The sequence below is a fragment of the Chiloscyllium plagiosum genome, chromosome 11 (genome assembly GCF_004010195.1).
Source record: "Chiloscyllium plagiosum isolate BGI_BamShark_2017 chromosome 11, ASM401019v2, whole genome shotgun sequence".
Lineage (NCBI taxonomy): Eukaryota > Metazoa > Chordata > Chondrichthyes > Orectolobiformes > Hemiscylliidae > Chiloscyllium > Chiloscyllium plagiosum.
Genome location: NC_057720.1, coordinates 76508456 through 76523796, shown reverse-complemented (window position 1 = coordinate 76523796; position 15341 = coordinate 76508456). Strand labels below are relative to the sequence as shown.

At 40.3% G+C, this 15341-nt stretch overlaps 1 protein-coding gene across 1 annotated transcript in view; it reads left to right on the top strand.

Moving 5' to 3' along the window:
- Window positions 1–600: 600 nt before the first annotated feature.
- tmco1 (transmembrane and coiled-coil domains 1) overlaps window positions 601–15341 on the top strand; it is a 27674-nt gene continuing 12933 nt past the window's right edge. Inside the window, exons 1-5 of the mRNA XM_043699855.1 lie at window positions 601–780; window positions 8179–8256; window positions 8676–8735; window positions 10363–10409; window positions 10774–10841. Coding sequence (XP_043555790.1) covers window positions 711–780; window positions 8179–8256; window positions 8676–8735; window positions 10363–10409; window positions 10774–10841 — 323 coding nt within the window. The 5' untranslated portion in view covers window positions 601–710. The remainder of the gene's footprint in view (window positions 781–8178; window positions 8257–8675; window positions 8736–10362; window positions 10410–10773; window positions 10842–15341) is intronic.

Genomic DNA, 15341 nt, shown 5'->3' with positions numbered 1-15341 from the left:
GAGGTGTTCCCTAAAGCGCTCTGCTAGGAGGCGTCCAGTCTCCCCAATGTAGAGGAGACCGCATCGTGAGCAACGGATACAATAAATGATATTAGTGGATGTGCAGGTAAAACTTTGATGGATGTGGAAGGCTCCTTTAGGGCCTTGGATGGAGGTGAGGGAGGAGGTGTGTGCACAGGTTTTACAGTCCACCCTCCTCTAGCTTATCTCTCCACGCTTCAGGCTCTCTGCCTTTATTCCTGATGAAGGGCTTTTGCCCGAAACGTCGATTTTGCCTGTCCTCGGATGCTGCCTGAACTGCTGTGCTCTTCCAGCACCACTGATCCAGAATCTGGTTTCCAGCATCTGCAGTCATTGTTTTTACCTCATGGATACAGCCCGTCCATCTCCAGCAGCTGTCTGTCTCTGACCGTCACCACAGCAACCAGCCTGCGGGCGGGGGGGAATCAACGCTCATGCGCACTACCGCCTCGTCCTCTTCACCGGCTTGTCCTGACCAACCGTTAGAAATTTAAAAAATCACACCTTTGAAAAACAGTATTTAGTTTCTTTTTAAAAAAAGACATTGGAACGCGCGGTTCAGTATTAGACAGCGGAAAGAAGCATTTTAATGACCTCTGCCCCCCTCCTCCCAGCAGCCTCTGCCTGTTGCTAGGGCGAAGGGAGAGGAGTCTGGGCCTAGCCTCGGGGATCACTTTACTCCTGGCATCATGAGTACTATGTGCGCTGATACCATTCTCATTGTGTTTATCTCGGTCTGTACCGCCCTGTTAGCCGAAGGTGAGCACTTTCTGTTGGGCCCGGGACTCCGTTCCTCTTCATTCCCAAACCATCGCCCCGCCCCCTCTCGCTTTACAGCTCACTCCCCCGCAGTTCTCATCAAACACCCATCATCCCCATCCCCTCATTATTCCCCCAGCCTCCTCATTCCCCCGCCCCCGCCTGTCTCCCCCCTCATCCCGCCTCGCTGACACCCTTTTCCTCCTTTATTCTCCCTTTCACTCTTTTTCTTTTAACTTCAAACATATACTTTATTCATAAAAAGAATCTTTGTGTGTATACATAATGCAATTCGCATCTGTGCAGTAACATATCAAGGAAACAAACACATTGGAGGTTGACTCTATATAGACAAACCAACGACATCTCTTACAGATACAAGTCTATGTTTACGGGTGAACGTTGAAGAGGACGAGGCGGTAGTGCTTTTGAGGCATTAGGAGGGTCCTCATTTAACTTCAGAAAGACTTCAGTCACTGGATGAAGAGACCAGGGGCATTCTGGCAAAGTTTGCTGATGATACAAAGTTAGGCGGACAGTCAGGTTGTACTGAGGAGGTGGGGAGGCTGCAGAAAGATTTAGACAGTTTAGGAGAGTGGTGCAGGAAATGGCTGATCAAATTCAACATGAGCAAATGTGAGTTCTTGCACTTTGGAAGAAAGAATACAGGTATGGACTATATTCTAAACTGTGAGAAAATTCATAAAGCCAAAGTACAAAGGGATCTGGGAGTGCTAGTCCAGCATTCTCTAATTGTTAACTTGCAGGTTTAGTCTGTGATTAAGAAAGCGAATGTAAGTTGTCATTTATCTCAAGAGGGTTGGAATATAAAAGCAGTGATGTGCTTCTGAGACTTTATGAAGCTCTAGTTCGGCCCCATTTAGAATATTGTGTCCAATTTTGGGCCCCACACCTCAGTAAGGACATACTGGCACTGGAGCTTGTCCAGTGGAGATTAACTCACACGGAAGATCCCCGGAATGGTGGGCTTAACAAACGATGAACACCTCAAGATCCTGGGATTTTATTCATGAGAGTTTAGAAGATTGAGGGGAGATCTAATAGAAACTTACAAGATAATGCATGGCTTAGAAAGGGTGGACACTGGGAAGTTGTTTCCGTTAGGCAGGGAGACTAGGACCTATGGGCACAGCCATAGAATTAGAGGGCGTCAACTTAGAACGGAAATGAGATATTTCTTCAGCCAGAGAGTAGTGAGCCTGTGGAATTCATTGCCACAAAGTGTAGTGGAGGTCAGGATGTTTAATGTTTTTGAGGCAGAGATTGACAAATTCTTGATCTCGTGAGAAAATAAGGGCTACAGGGAGAATGCGGGTAAGTGGAGTTGAAATGCCCGTCAACCGTGATTAAATGGTGGAGTGAACTCGATGAGCCGAATGGCCTTACTTCCACTCCTATGTCTTATGGTCTTGTGGTCTTTCCCCACTCCCCTTCCACTGCCCTCCCTCCTTGACATCCCCACCTTCAACAATTTATTTTTTGAGTTTCTTTCTTCCCACTGTCACTAGAGGAATATAGCTTGCTTTCTGAGTAAAAGTGGGTTGTTTATGCTATTTATCCCAATTCTATCAGAGTTTTCAGAACGCTTTGATGACATTAGGTCAGAGCTTGCATTTACCATCAAAGAAAATTCATGAGATTTCATATGAGTTAGAATATGGAAGATTTTCATAAAGCTTTGGTTAGGTACAACATTTGTTTTCCACACAGGTTGTGTTATGTACAATTTTGTTTATAACCAAATCAAATTCTGGTACAAGTCCTAAGGACTGGGATAATATTGAAAGCACAGTTGCGAATTTTGATATTTTGAATGCAAAACTTGCATCATTGTTGGGTGCAGTTCATTACCTATGAAGAAAGCTGGTGATAAAATGAATTGGAGAAAGTGAAGTTATACACGTGATTGAGTGATCATAGTGAATTTGGAGTATCTGAAAGGAGGAGGGTAGTAGAACAGCCTGATGCTTATTTGACTTGAGCCTGTACAATGTTCTGTAAATAGCAGGTTTTACAGCATTCTTGGAGAGCAAAACAAGTTAGTGTTTCTTCAGTCAAAACTGGAAAAATTAGAAATTTAGTAGGTTTTGGGCAAAATTCCTGATGAAGGACTTTTGTCCAAAATGTCGATTTTCCTGCTCCTCGGATGCTGCTTGACCTGCTGTGCTTTTCCAGCTCCACACACTTGACTCTAATCTCCAGCATCTGCAGTCCTCACTTTCACCTAGGTTTTAGGCAAGTCAAAGCATGAAGGAATTGGAGGGAAAAAGAATGAAAGAGAAGACACAAGAAGAAAAAGTCAGAAATCGCATTGGAGAAAATAGAAATTTAAAGTAGACATTCCTAAAAGAAAAGTGTTAGTGAATTAATTAGTAATACAAAGCTAAATACTGCAGATGCTGGAAATCTGAAATAAAGACATAATGTTAAAAATAGGTTAGGCAGTATCTGTGGAAAGACAAACTGAGTTAGTGTTTTGTAGGTGCATGACGACTGGGCAGCAGAGGAAGGCAGAGTGCCATGTTGAATTATCTGATTACAAGTTGAAGAAGCCTACCATTTGAAATGTAAGAATTATTCCTTACGTAGCTAAAGACTGATTTGTGGATCAGTGTAAAAGAATGTTACTGCTCATAAATTACAAATTTGAGGTTATTCATACTTAAATAACCAAAACATGCTGAAAGACATTTGGTCATACATATTTTCTTATCAACCTGTTCAGAGATTTTATTACACACCTCTGGAGCAAATGGGACTTGACCCTGGGCCTGAAAACAACCAATGCTGGAGATCAGTGGGTCAGGCAGCATCCATGGAGAGAGAGCACACTAATGTTTTGAGTCTAGAGAGCTGGCCTCCTGGTTCAAGGGTAGGAATGCCAGCACTACACCACAAATTCCCTTTTTCTTATTCAGCAGAATCTGAAGTTTTTGGTTTTACAATATGCTGAAGTGATTAGTTGTTGTGGTTCTGTTTGCTGAGCTGGAAATTTTTGTTGCAAACGTTTCGCCCCCTGTCTAGGTGACATCCTCAGTGCTTGGGAGCCTCCTGTGAAGCGCTTCTGTGGTGTTTCCTCCGGCATTTATAGTAGCCTGGCCCTGCCGCTTCCGGTTGTCAGTTTCAGCTGTCCGCTGTAGTGGCCGGTATATTGGGTCCAGGCCACTACAGCGGACAGCTGAAACTGACAACCGGAAGCGGCAGGGATAGGCCACTATAAATGCCGGAGGAAACATCACAGAAGCGCTTCACAGGAGCCTCCTAAGCACTGAGGATGTCACCTAGACAGGGGACGAAACGTTTGCAACAAAAATTTCCAGCTCGGAGAACAGAACCACAACAACGAGCACCCGAGCTACAAATCTTCTCCCAAACTTTGAAGTGATTAGTATTTAAGTACTATGCTTAATAGACTCGAGGCTATTGATTGTACCTGTATTGGGTGTCATCTCGAAATTAGAAATGAACAATAAGTTAGGAAAAGATAGTCATTTATTGGCACTGACTTAGCTTTAAATGAATTGGTGAATGGTTTCATAGAATAATACAGTGCAGAACAGGACCTTCGGCCCTCGATGTTGCGCTGACCTGTGAACTAATTTAAGTCCATCCTTCTATACTATCCTAACATCATCCATTTGCTTATCCAAGGATTGTTTAAATCTCCCTAATGTGGCTGAATTAACTACATTGGCAGGCAGGGCATTCCACTCTCTGAGTAAAGAATCTGCCTCTGACATCTGTCTTAAATCTATCACCCCTCAATTTGCAGCTGTGCCCCCTCGTCCAAGCTGACATCATCCTAGGGAAAAGACTTTTACTATCTACCTTATCTTATTCTCTGATCATCTTAATATGTCTCTATCAAATCCGCTCTTAGCCTTCTTCTCTCCAGTGAGAACAGACCCAAGTATCTCAGCCTTTCCTCATAAGACCTTCCCTCCAGACCAGGCAACATCCTGGTAAATCTCCTCTGCACCTTTTCCAATGCTTCCACATCCTTCCTGTAATGGGGGCGACCAGAACTTTACACAATATTCCAAGTGTGGCCACACTAGCGTTTTGTATAGTTGCAGCATGAACTCAACTGGAACTCAATCCCTCTACCAATAAAACCTAACACACCATACACCTTCTTAACAACACTATCAATCTGGATGGCAACTTTCAGGGATCTATGTACGTGGACACCAAGATTCCTCTGCACATCCACACTATCAAGAATCTTTCCATTGACCCAGTATTCTGCCTTCCTGTTATTCTTCTCAAATATTCTGCCTTCCTGTTATTCTTCTCAAATATTCTGCCTTCCTGTCATTCTTCACAAATATTCTGCCTTCCTGTCATCCTTCCCAAAGTGAATCACCTCACATTTATCTGCATTGAACTCCATTTGCCACCGCTCAGCCCAATTCCGCAGTTTATCCAAGTCCTCCTGCAACCTGCAACATTCTTCCACACTGTTCACAACTCCCTTTCATGTTTCAAGTTATTTGTAAAATCTGCCCAATTACATTTAAACAAGACCTATAGTTTATCTGCAATACAATGGCAAAAACCTTCCATCTAGCCTAGCCTTTTTACTCTGCTGATCTTAATTTCCTCTTTGAAATATCAATGACTGTTTTGCTAAATTTTTTATACCTTAATCCAAATTACATCTCTTGGGTTTACTGATATTTCTGGGGAAACGTGCAAAGTTTTTGTTTTGGGTGGGGGATAAAAGGATTGTGATGGCAAAAAAATGTTTAAGGATAAAAGAATGTAATAAACCTGATGTAAAATCTGATGAACAATATCAGAATTTTGAACATATTAAAACTCAGTGGTGTTCCTTGGCATATTGCTGAACAACATTTATGACCTATGTGCTTCATTGAGGTTTTCCGTCAATGTTTTAGATGGTGACAAATCTTCCAAATGAAAATATTTCACTTATTCAGAGCTACTGTATGTTTACACTGATTTCTAATAATCAGAATTATAATGACCAGCATTTGCTGTATGAAGGAAAATCATCAAGGGATACAAATCATACAGATTTGTATCCCTGTTGTGAATTTTGAAATTCACTCAACCAGTGAATGCCAAAACTAAAAACATTGAAATGCTGAAAATACTCAGCAGGTCAAACATTATCTGTGGAAGAAGAAAGAGAGTTAAGTTAGTCAGACTGAAATCTTAACACCAGCTTGCACCGATACTGGTTGGTTTATTAAATGTTCCAGCATTTTTATATTTTTAGTTCAAATTTCCAGCAGCCCAGTATTTTGCATTAATGGTTTAACTGCTGCTTGTTGATTTCAGTTTAATGTTCATGTACTTTTGGCATCAGCACCTGTGCAAACATATTGCACAGCACATCAAATGATCTTTGATATTCAGTACTTTGCAAAGTGACTTTGAAAGATTATGATCCTGTCAACTCTTTGAGTTTTTGTGATGGTGAAATACTTTAAATGAGGACATTACGATTGATTTTTCGATAACTAAAGCACATGAGCTGAATATACAGGATATAAAATGAAAACTAGTATCATTAACATAAGCTTGATGTCTCTCTATTGTGAAAAAGACTGGCAAAAAATTGTCATCTTTTGAGGTGTAACCATGCAGATGTCATATTTTTAAGTGTATGGCTGATTTGAGTTTTAGATCTAATGTAATTGGGATGGATCGTTCGTTTCCCCTCTGGCAGTTATAGAGTCATAGAGCACAGAAACAGACACTTTGGTCCAATTTATCCATGCTGACCAGGTTTCCCAAACTAAACTGGTCCCACTTGCCTGCGTTTGTCCTATATCCTTCTAAGACTTTCGTATTTGTGTACCTGTCCAAATGTCTTTTAAATGTTGTAACTGTCCCTGCGTCAACTACTTCCTCTGCTAGCTCATTTCATACATGCACCACCCTCTGTGTGAAAACGTTGCCCCTCAGGTCTCTCTTAAATCTTTCCCCTCTCATCTTAAACCAATGTCCTCTAGTTTTGGACTCCTATCCTTGCGGTTGTGGAATACCTTTGCTATTAACCTTATCTATACCCCTCATTTATAAATCTCTATAAACCTCAACCTCTTATGCTCCAGGGGAAGAAGTCCCAGCTATCTGACCCCTCCTTATAACTCTAACCCTCCAGTCCCAGTAAAATCCTTGTAAATCTTTTCTGCACCATTTACAATTTAATAATATCCTTCCAAAGCAGGGTGATCAGAATTGGCCTCACCAATGTTCTGTACAGCTGCAACGTGATGTTGCGACTCCTGTAATCCATGCTCTGACCAATGAAGGCAAGCATGGCAAATGTTGCTTTTACCAGCTGTACTCACCAGCCAGCAAGATACTCTGACCTTCTGGTAAGGGTCTGGCACTGATTTGCAAACGATTTGCCTCAATCTCCATGTCCAGTTGTGTTTCAGCCATATGGCTCCCTGGCCAACTCTGGGCTGTTGACTATGTGCATGTGAATTTCTGGGACTGCATATGCAGAGGGCAAAGCCTTCTTTTGGAAGCGGGATTGCCACTGGGCCCTGAGATGGGGTCAGACTTCACTCCTCACATGTGCTTTTGGTTCACCATCACCCTCGTCCCAATTTAGTCTTCATTCAAAACTGCAGGGAATGTCTTCAGCACTGTAATCTCTGGCACAGGCTCTACTGTGAACAGTTATGCTAAGTCTAAGAAGTATGGCCAAAGCGTAGGTTAGCCTTGGATATTAAGTTCACATGAGTAAATGAACAGTTGAATTGCGAGCATTTACATTTGAAGTTAAACATCAAAGAGACAGATTGACTTTGCTGTTTTGCCCCTCTAATGTGCAATGCTGTGGGGTATCTGCCAAATGGGAGGTTCTAGATGCATGCATGTTTAGTAAATGTGGTATCTGAGCTTATGGAGCAATTGAGGATATTTATTGCAAGCTAGCTGAGCAGACCCTGGGTCATACATCCTATTTCAGCGTAGAGCATGTTGTTGAGTCTGAAAACAATACCTGAATCTTGGGGTGTGGGAATTGACCCAGAAGGAAAGTACAAACAAAACAATGGCACAGATAGAGAAACAGAATCTGTAATTATTGTTGAAACGTTAGCTGAATAAGTAATTGAAAAATGTTTTAAAGGACATTACAAAATTGGGACATTGAGGCCATTTGTGCCTCTGCTGGATTTCTCCAAGCTGTCTATTGAATTTTTGTTCCAGAAATGAGAATGGAGCAGTTAGCTTTTTACAATGCTGTATATATTCTGTATATTTATCTCAGTCAAAAAGACTTAACTTTGAACAGGTAAGAATGCATACAACTAATATAACATTTGGTTGCTTTTCACGTTACATAAAGGGCCAGAGAGGGGAATTAAAATAATCTTTTTGCCTTTTCAGGTATCACATGGGTACTGGTGTATAGAACTGACAAATACAAACGCCTGAAGGCAGAAGTAGAAAAACAGAGTAAGAAATGTAAGTAGTAAATTGGGAAATGCTTTGATGTGTTCTGGAAATCAACTGGATGAAAAATATTGCTTCCAAGATCTATTTTCCTATAAATTCTGATACATTTATAAAATTGTAATTCTTCCTGTGCTTTTAACTTCAAGATGGTAATGACTCCGTTTTCAGACTGCAAATATTACCTGTCTCTTCTCAACTCTGCTTGGGTATTGTTCATATCCAGTTACAGAGAGGCACATGCTGTTTCATTAAATTAAGAAAGTGAATAAGTGAAACTAAATTGGAAGACCAGTCTGTCAAGGACTTCAGCCCTGTCCTATGATAGAGAGAAAGGCTGATTTCAATGGGGTTAGGTGCATTGTTATATTAGTGTCCATTTAGTTCAACTTTGACTAATTTTCATTTCTCACTGTTTCCTTTTCCTACAGTAGAGAAAAAGAAAGAGGCCATTACGGAATCTGCAGGGAAACAACAAAAGAAGAAAATAGGTAATGAGAAGAGTATAATATGATGAAGTTATTCACTTCAAGAGCATGATTTGTAACACCTTCTGTGCATATGGTGCCTTTCACATGAACCCAAGATCAACCATCAATTGGATTTTAATATCTTAAAAAATTCTACCATTTTGCTATTTCTTTGTTAGATAGTCATGTGTAGTGCCAGAAAACCACACAGTGAACTGAACAGCTGAACCAAGTAGTATGAAATTGTTGGGGTGGGCCGATTGACAAATGTTGAATCTGTTTCCTTTTTGTCTAGTTTTTATTTCTTAGTTTTGGCTCACCACTTTTGCAGGCATTGTTTGACACAAAGTCTGCCTAGTAATAAATTCAAGATTTAACATGTCGGTCTTGTGGACAAATTAATACTCTGTAACCGGAATTAACCACCATTGTGTTAGTGTGTGAAAGAATCAGTTGAGATGAAGAATTCTTGTGACCCAGGATATCGAGGTACAGTGAGATTTAAAATGTTGATTTTTTTGTATTCTACTGAAATAGCATCATACGAGTTTCCAAATTGAATTGATTTCGCAGTATGAATTTCTTGCCTGAATTGTGACTTGATTTTCTGCCATTAATGTGCTTACATTTCAAGTAATTATTCCTCAGTCCTGTCAATTGTGAGTAGTCTGCAGGTCACTTCAAATTTGGATCCTAAGAAAAATATCTCAAAGATAAAGAGAACAATCTAAAATGAAAACTAAGGTTCCAGTGTAGAGTTCTGTGTACAATTCAATAAAAGTTTATCGGCAAAGCATTGTGTATAATTGATTTAGGGTGGTGGTGAAGGATGTGTAGTGGATTGAGGGAAGGAAATTGATGTATTGGCAGAAGTATGGAATGATTAACAACGTTACCTGAATTGTGAGGATGCAGCATTCAGGAAAGGTCTGGAAAAAGGAAGACTGAGAAAATGCTATAAAGGAAATGGATAACGTGGATGTGATAAAACTATTTCTGCTTGTGGGACTGACTCTAGGACAAGATGGCACAATTATTAAAATATCTAAAGCAATGTAATTGAATGTTACAACTTTGAAACTGATGCTAAGTGAACTAGTTGTAGCAAATAATATTGATGCATTTACAGAGAAGCTTAGAACAAATGAGGGAGAGGAAATAGTGTGTTGTGGGGCCACGGTTGACAGAAATAAAAATGAGAGGAAGTTTATATGTTGTCTTTATGCTGTAAGTTACTTGTGATGTGCAATAAAGACTTAAGCTTGATAAAAGGGTAAATTAGCAATATATATATACCTTTTCTAGATTGTGTACCCATTGTGCTGTATTGTGCTCATGTTGTTTATCTGAAATACTTCAGTAAAGTAAAATTAGTATGGACTAATCTGAAGCAGACATTCTGTCACCACTGTGGCAGCACCACTGTGGCAGCACCTCTCCACAAGAAAAAAAACAGCACAGAACAAATCTCTTAAAGGCACAGTACCATCACACATGGGAATCATCATTTACTCTTAATTTGTTTTTAATCTCCCTCCTGGAAGATATGGATTTGCAAGAGTGCATGAGCTAAAACAGGATATGGAATGAAAATTTGTATATTCTCTATTTATAAAAGGTAAATTTAACTTTTTAACATAATTTTCAGAGAGACAAGAGGAAAAACTGAAAAATAATAATCGGGACCTCTCAATGGTAAGTAAAACTTTGACCAATTGATTTTAATAATGGCGTTCAACTAAAAATGTACTGATTTCTGCAGAGAAAATTCATTCAGTACTTTTCACTTGGTCACTTACACATTATTGATAGTAACAAATATAGCAGGAGTTATTGAAGGATGCAAACATCACTGCAGTTGCACGTTTTGGCATCTTCTCTTCAGGCAATAATTATTTAATATGTAGAATCCATGTTTAAAAGTGTTGTCTGGATTTGGGCATAATGTTTTTATGTAGAATCCTTCATCCTTCAACAATATAGAATCTGTTTCTAATTTGAGGAAAATCAAGTCTTCCTTAGGAATTATTTGTTAACTTTTTATAACTTTGCTTTTTAGGTGCGAATGAAGTCTATGTTTGCTATTGGATTCTGTTTCACTGCTTTGATGGGCATGTTTAATTCCATGTGAGTACACATAATACAATATTGTGCTTTTATTATTTTGTGATCGTGAACAGAATTTTTCTTTAAATCTATACATGAATGATAGATTTCAGATTATTACATTTACCTCAAATATGTGATTTAGCTATTTTCCACAACTGGTTGCTGAGGTATTGCAGAATGTCACCATTACCATTTTGCATAGGGTGCAGAGGTTATCTATTATGTTTCAACATGATACAGTCATCCAGTTTATATATTTAAATAAATACAATATACTGTCACAAAAAATGTATGTAAGGAAAGCCAATTAATAAAATTAATTTCTTATCCTACAAAAGATATGTGCATTAAATAGCTTGATGCTTTTTGCTTCATAATTATGTTGACCATTAGATAAATGATATAATACTGCTGGTAGTCCCATGATGCCGCCAAAATAACTAATGTCTGCTGCCATTTTTCTCTACTGTAGACTTCCTAAGCGCTTAGCTGCAGGACTTCCCTCAGCCACATGGCCACTCCAAGCAAACAAAATAGAAATTGCAAATGCATAACCTTTAATCACTAGCAATGGCGAATTTGTACACATGTAAATCAAACATATCATTGATGCATAAAAATAATTCAGTCACTGTTACGTCAGCCTCATTTATGTGTTTTCAGCAAATCATTTGCATTGTATCACATTGGGCATTGTATAAATGATGCTCATCACTCATACCACATTAGCATAATCTTTTGACTTTTTTTTGTATATTTATGTTCCTATGTCCTAATGTCTATAGTTTATTTTTATTTTTGAGAAGTAAAATATTACATTTTTTGAAATTAGTTCTGAGAATCTAGAATTTGATTTAAAATCATTCATATTGATAGAGTAGCTTAATTCCAAAAACCAAAGAATGCCAAACAGTCAAATCTCTAAAATCATTTCACAAGGCTATTAAATAATAAAATGATGGCTGCCATGAAGAAGCATAGAATGATGTGACCTGAGGATTTCTCCATGGTCGCTGTCCTTTGCTAATTACTGTTTTTGATAGATGTTCCTGTCATTCTCTGCTTTTTGTTTTCTCCACACACAATATGTCCTGAGATCTAGGGGTAAATTTTCTTTCAGTGATAGGTAAAACTGAGATTAGCTCAGTTGGCTGGATGGCTGATTTGTGATGCAGAATGGCACCAACAGTGTGGGTTTAATTCCCACGCTAACTGAGGTAACCATGAAGGACTCTCCTTTGCAACCTCTCCCTTCACGTGAGGTATGGTGACCCTCAGGTTAAACCATCACTAGTCCCCCCTCTCTGGGACTGTGGCAACTATACCTTACCCAAGACTGAGCTTATGATTTGGGACTTTGGACTGACGAAGGCTATTTATATATTTGCATTGATCAAGACGGTACTGTCTTTCATATAATGTCTTGTATGATTTAATTCTGCTGTTAATAGTCAGAAATTTGAGAAGTAAAGTGGTTTGAGAGGTAAATAGTGGTTGCATTAGAACACGTGCTGCAGAACCTTTCTGATAGTAGTGTTGGTGGAGAATGTTTTTAAATGTTGTGCCAACCATCTTAAATTCTATACACCGAGCAATAACAGCATGCTTCTTGATACAGAGGAAATATTTCACAATTGGGAAATAACTCAACAAGAAATACCATCTAAAGAACTGGAAATTAGCTGGTGAGAAAACGGTATCAACATCCACTTCCACTCAAATCTTCTGGCACTGTAAACAAGCATCTGTTGAGGGCGTTACTTGTAATTGTAATATGTCTTTTTGTGTTCAGTAAAGTCCAGTGACCTAAAAATAACTGGCAAACTGCTAATGTTCATTGCTGCAAGCTTTTAAGGTTTTCTTTTTATTTTTCATGATCATATACTGCAGGAACATACTACAGTGAGCTGCATGCTCTGCTTTCCTGTTTAGTCATAGAACAAGACATTTGACTTATTGAGTTAGTGTTTATCTTTGGATAAAGTTATCCAGTTGACCCCACCCCTGATCTTTCCTCATAGTTTGAAATTTTTTCATTTTCCGTGTGTTGAAAGTTAGTGTTTCTGCTTCTGATCACTGAATTCCAGATTATAGTTGTAAACACAGTGAGTTGCTAAAAGCTACAGATCCCAATCTAGTCTTTATCCAATTACCTTCTACCTCCTTTAGAACCATGCTGGTTGCAAACTTAATGTTTTGTGTGCACATAAACTAGATCAGACGAGTTTAGCAAGTGTTCCTTCTGGTCTCCCTCATGTAAGAAGGATGTTGTGAAACTTGAAAGGGTTCAGAAAAGATTTATAAGAATGTTGCCAGGGCTGGAGGGTTTGAGCTATAGGGGGAGGCTGAATAGGCTGGGGCTGTTTTCCCTGGAGCATCAGAGGCTGAGAGGTGACCTTATAGAGGTTTATAAAATCATGAGGGGCATGGATAGGGTAAATAGACAAGGTCTTTTCCCATGGGTAGGAGAGTCCAAAACTACAGGCACAGGTTTAAGGTGAGAGGGGAAAGATTTAAAAGGGACAACTTTTTCAAGTAAAGGTTAGGTGTGTACAGAATGAGCTGCTAGAAAACATGGTGGAGGCTGGTACAATTGCAACATTTAAAAGGCATCTGGATGGGTATATGAATAGGCAGGGTTTAAAGGGATATGGGCCAAGTGCTGGCATATGGGACTAGATTAATTTAGTTAAAAATTTCACAACACCAGGTTATAGTGTAACCCGTTTATTTGGAAGCACTAGCTTTCAGAGCGCCGCTTCTTCATCAGGTGTGATTTTTAACTTGGTCCACCGAGTTCCAACACCGGCACCTTAGGATGTCTGGTCGGCATAAGCGAAGAGTCTGTTTCTGTACTGTGCACCTCTCGGAAGGCATGTCAGCAGCAAATAAGAACTCTGAGCAGTAGGAGTCCATCTGGCCCTTTAAAACTGTTCTGCCATTCAATAAGATCATGGCTGATCTTTTTGTTGCCTCAGCTTGATTTACCCACCTTTTCACCGTAACCTTTAATTTCTTTAATGTTCAAAAAAATTTCTATCTTGGCCTTAAAAACATTTACGTCAACTACTTCACTAGGCAGGGAATTGCATAGATTCACAACCCTCTGGGTGAAGTTCCTTCTCAATTCAGTCCTAAATCTGCTCCCCTTCATTTTTATGCTATGCCCTCTTGTCCTAGTTTCACCTGCCAGCAAACATCTTCTGTAAGTCTATCTTATCTGTTCCCTTCATAATTTTATATGTTTCTATAAGATCCCTCCTCATTCTTATAAATTCTAATGAATATGATCCCAGTCTACTCAGTTTTTCAAACCCCTCAACTCCGGAATCAACCTAATGAACCTCTTTTGCACCCCCTCTAGTGCCAGTGCACCCCTCCTCAGTAAGTTACCAAAACTACACACAGTACTCCAGGTGTGGCCTCACCAGCACCCTACACCACTGCAACATAATCTCCCTGCTTTTAAATTCAATTCCTTTAGCAGTGAAGGACAAAATTCCATTTGTCTTACCTGTTGTACCTTCTGTAATTCATGCACAAGGATATCCAGGTCCTTCTGCATAGCAGCATGCTGCAACTTTTTACCATTCAAGAAATAGTACTTTTTACTGTTATTCCGACCAAAATTGACGACTTCACATTTATTAACATTGCATTCCCTCTGCCAGACCTTTGCCCACCCACTTAAAGTATCTATGTTCCTCTGCAAAGTTTCCCAGTCCTCTGCACACTTTGCTCTATCACTCATCTTAAATTCAATCAAGGGATGTATGACACTGGCTCACAGCGCCCAACCCTAATTTCTCTTGAGGTAGTGATAAGCTGCTTGCTAGAACTGCAGTGGTCCTTTAGATATTGGTACATTCATAGTGCTGAAGCTTTATTGCTGGAACAGCACAGCAGGTCAGGCAGCATCCAGGGAACAGGAGATTCGACGTTTCGGGCACAGGCCCTTCTTCAGGAATGAGCAGAGAGTGTTCAGCAGGAGAAGATAAAAGGTAGGGAGGAGGAACTTGGAGGAGGGGCGTTGGAAATGTGATAGGTGGAAAGAGGTCAAGGTGAGGGTGATAGGTCGGAGTAGGATGGAGGCGGAGAGGTCAAGAAGAAGACTGCAGGTCAGGAAGGCGGTGCCGGGCTGGAGGGATTCGGCTGAGACAAGGTGGGGGGAGGGGGGATGAAGAAACTGGTGAAGTCCAAGTCCATCCCCTGCGGTTGGAGGGCTCCCAGTCGGAAGAAAAGACGCTCCTCCTCCGACCGTCGGGTTGTTGTGGTTTGGCGGTGGATGAGTCCAATGACCTGCATATCCTCGGTGGAGTGGGAGGGGGAGTTGAAATGCTGTGCCACAGGTTGGTGCTGGGGTCTGTTTGGAGGTGGCGGCAGTGACGGCGGATGATGCGCTGTACATGGAGATTGGTGGGGTGGTAGGTGAGGACCAGTGGGGTTCTGTCCTGGTGGCGGTTGGAGGGGCGGGGCTCAAGGGCGGAGGAGCGGGAAGTGGAAGAGATGCAGTGGAGG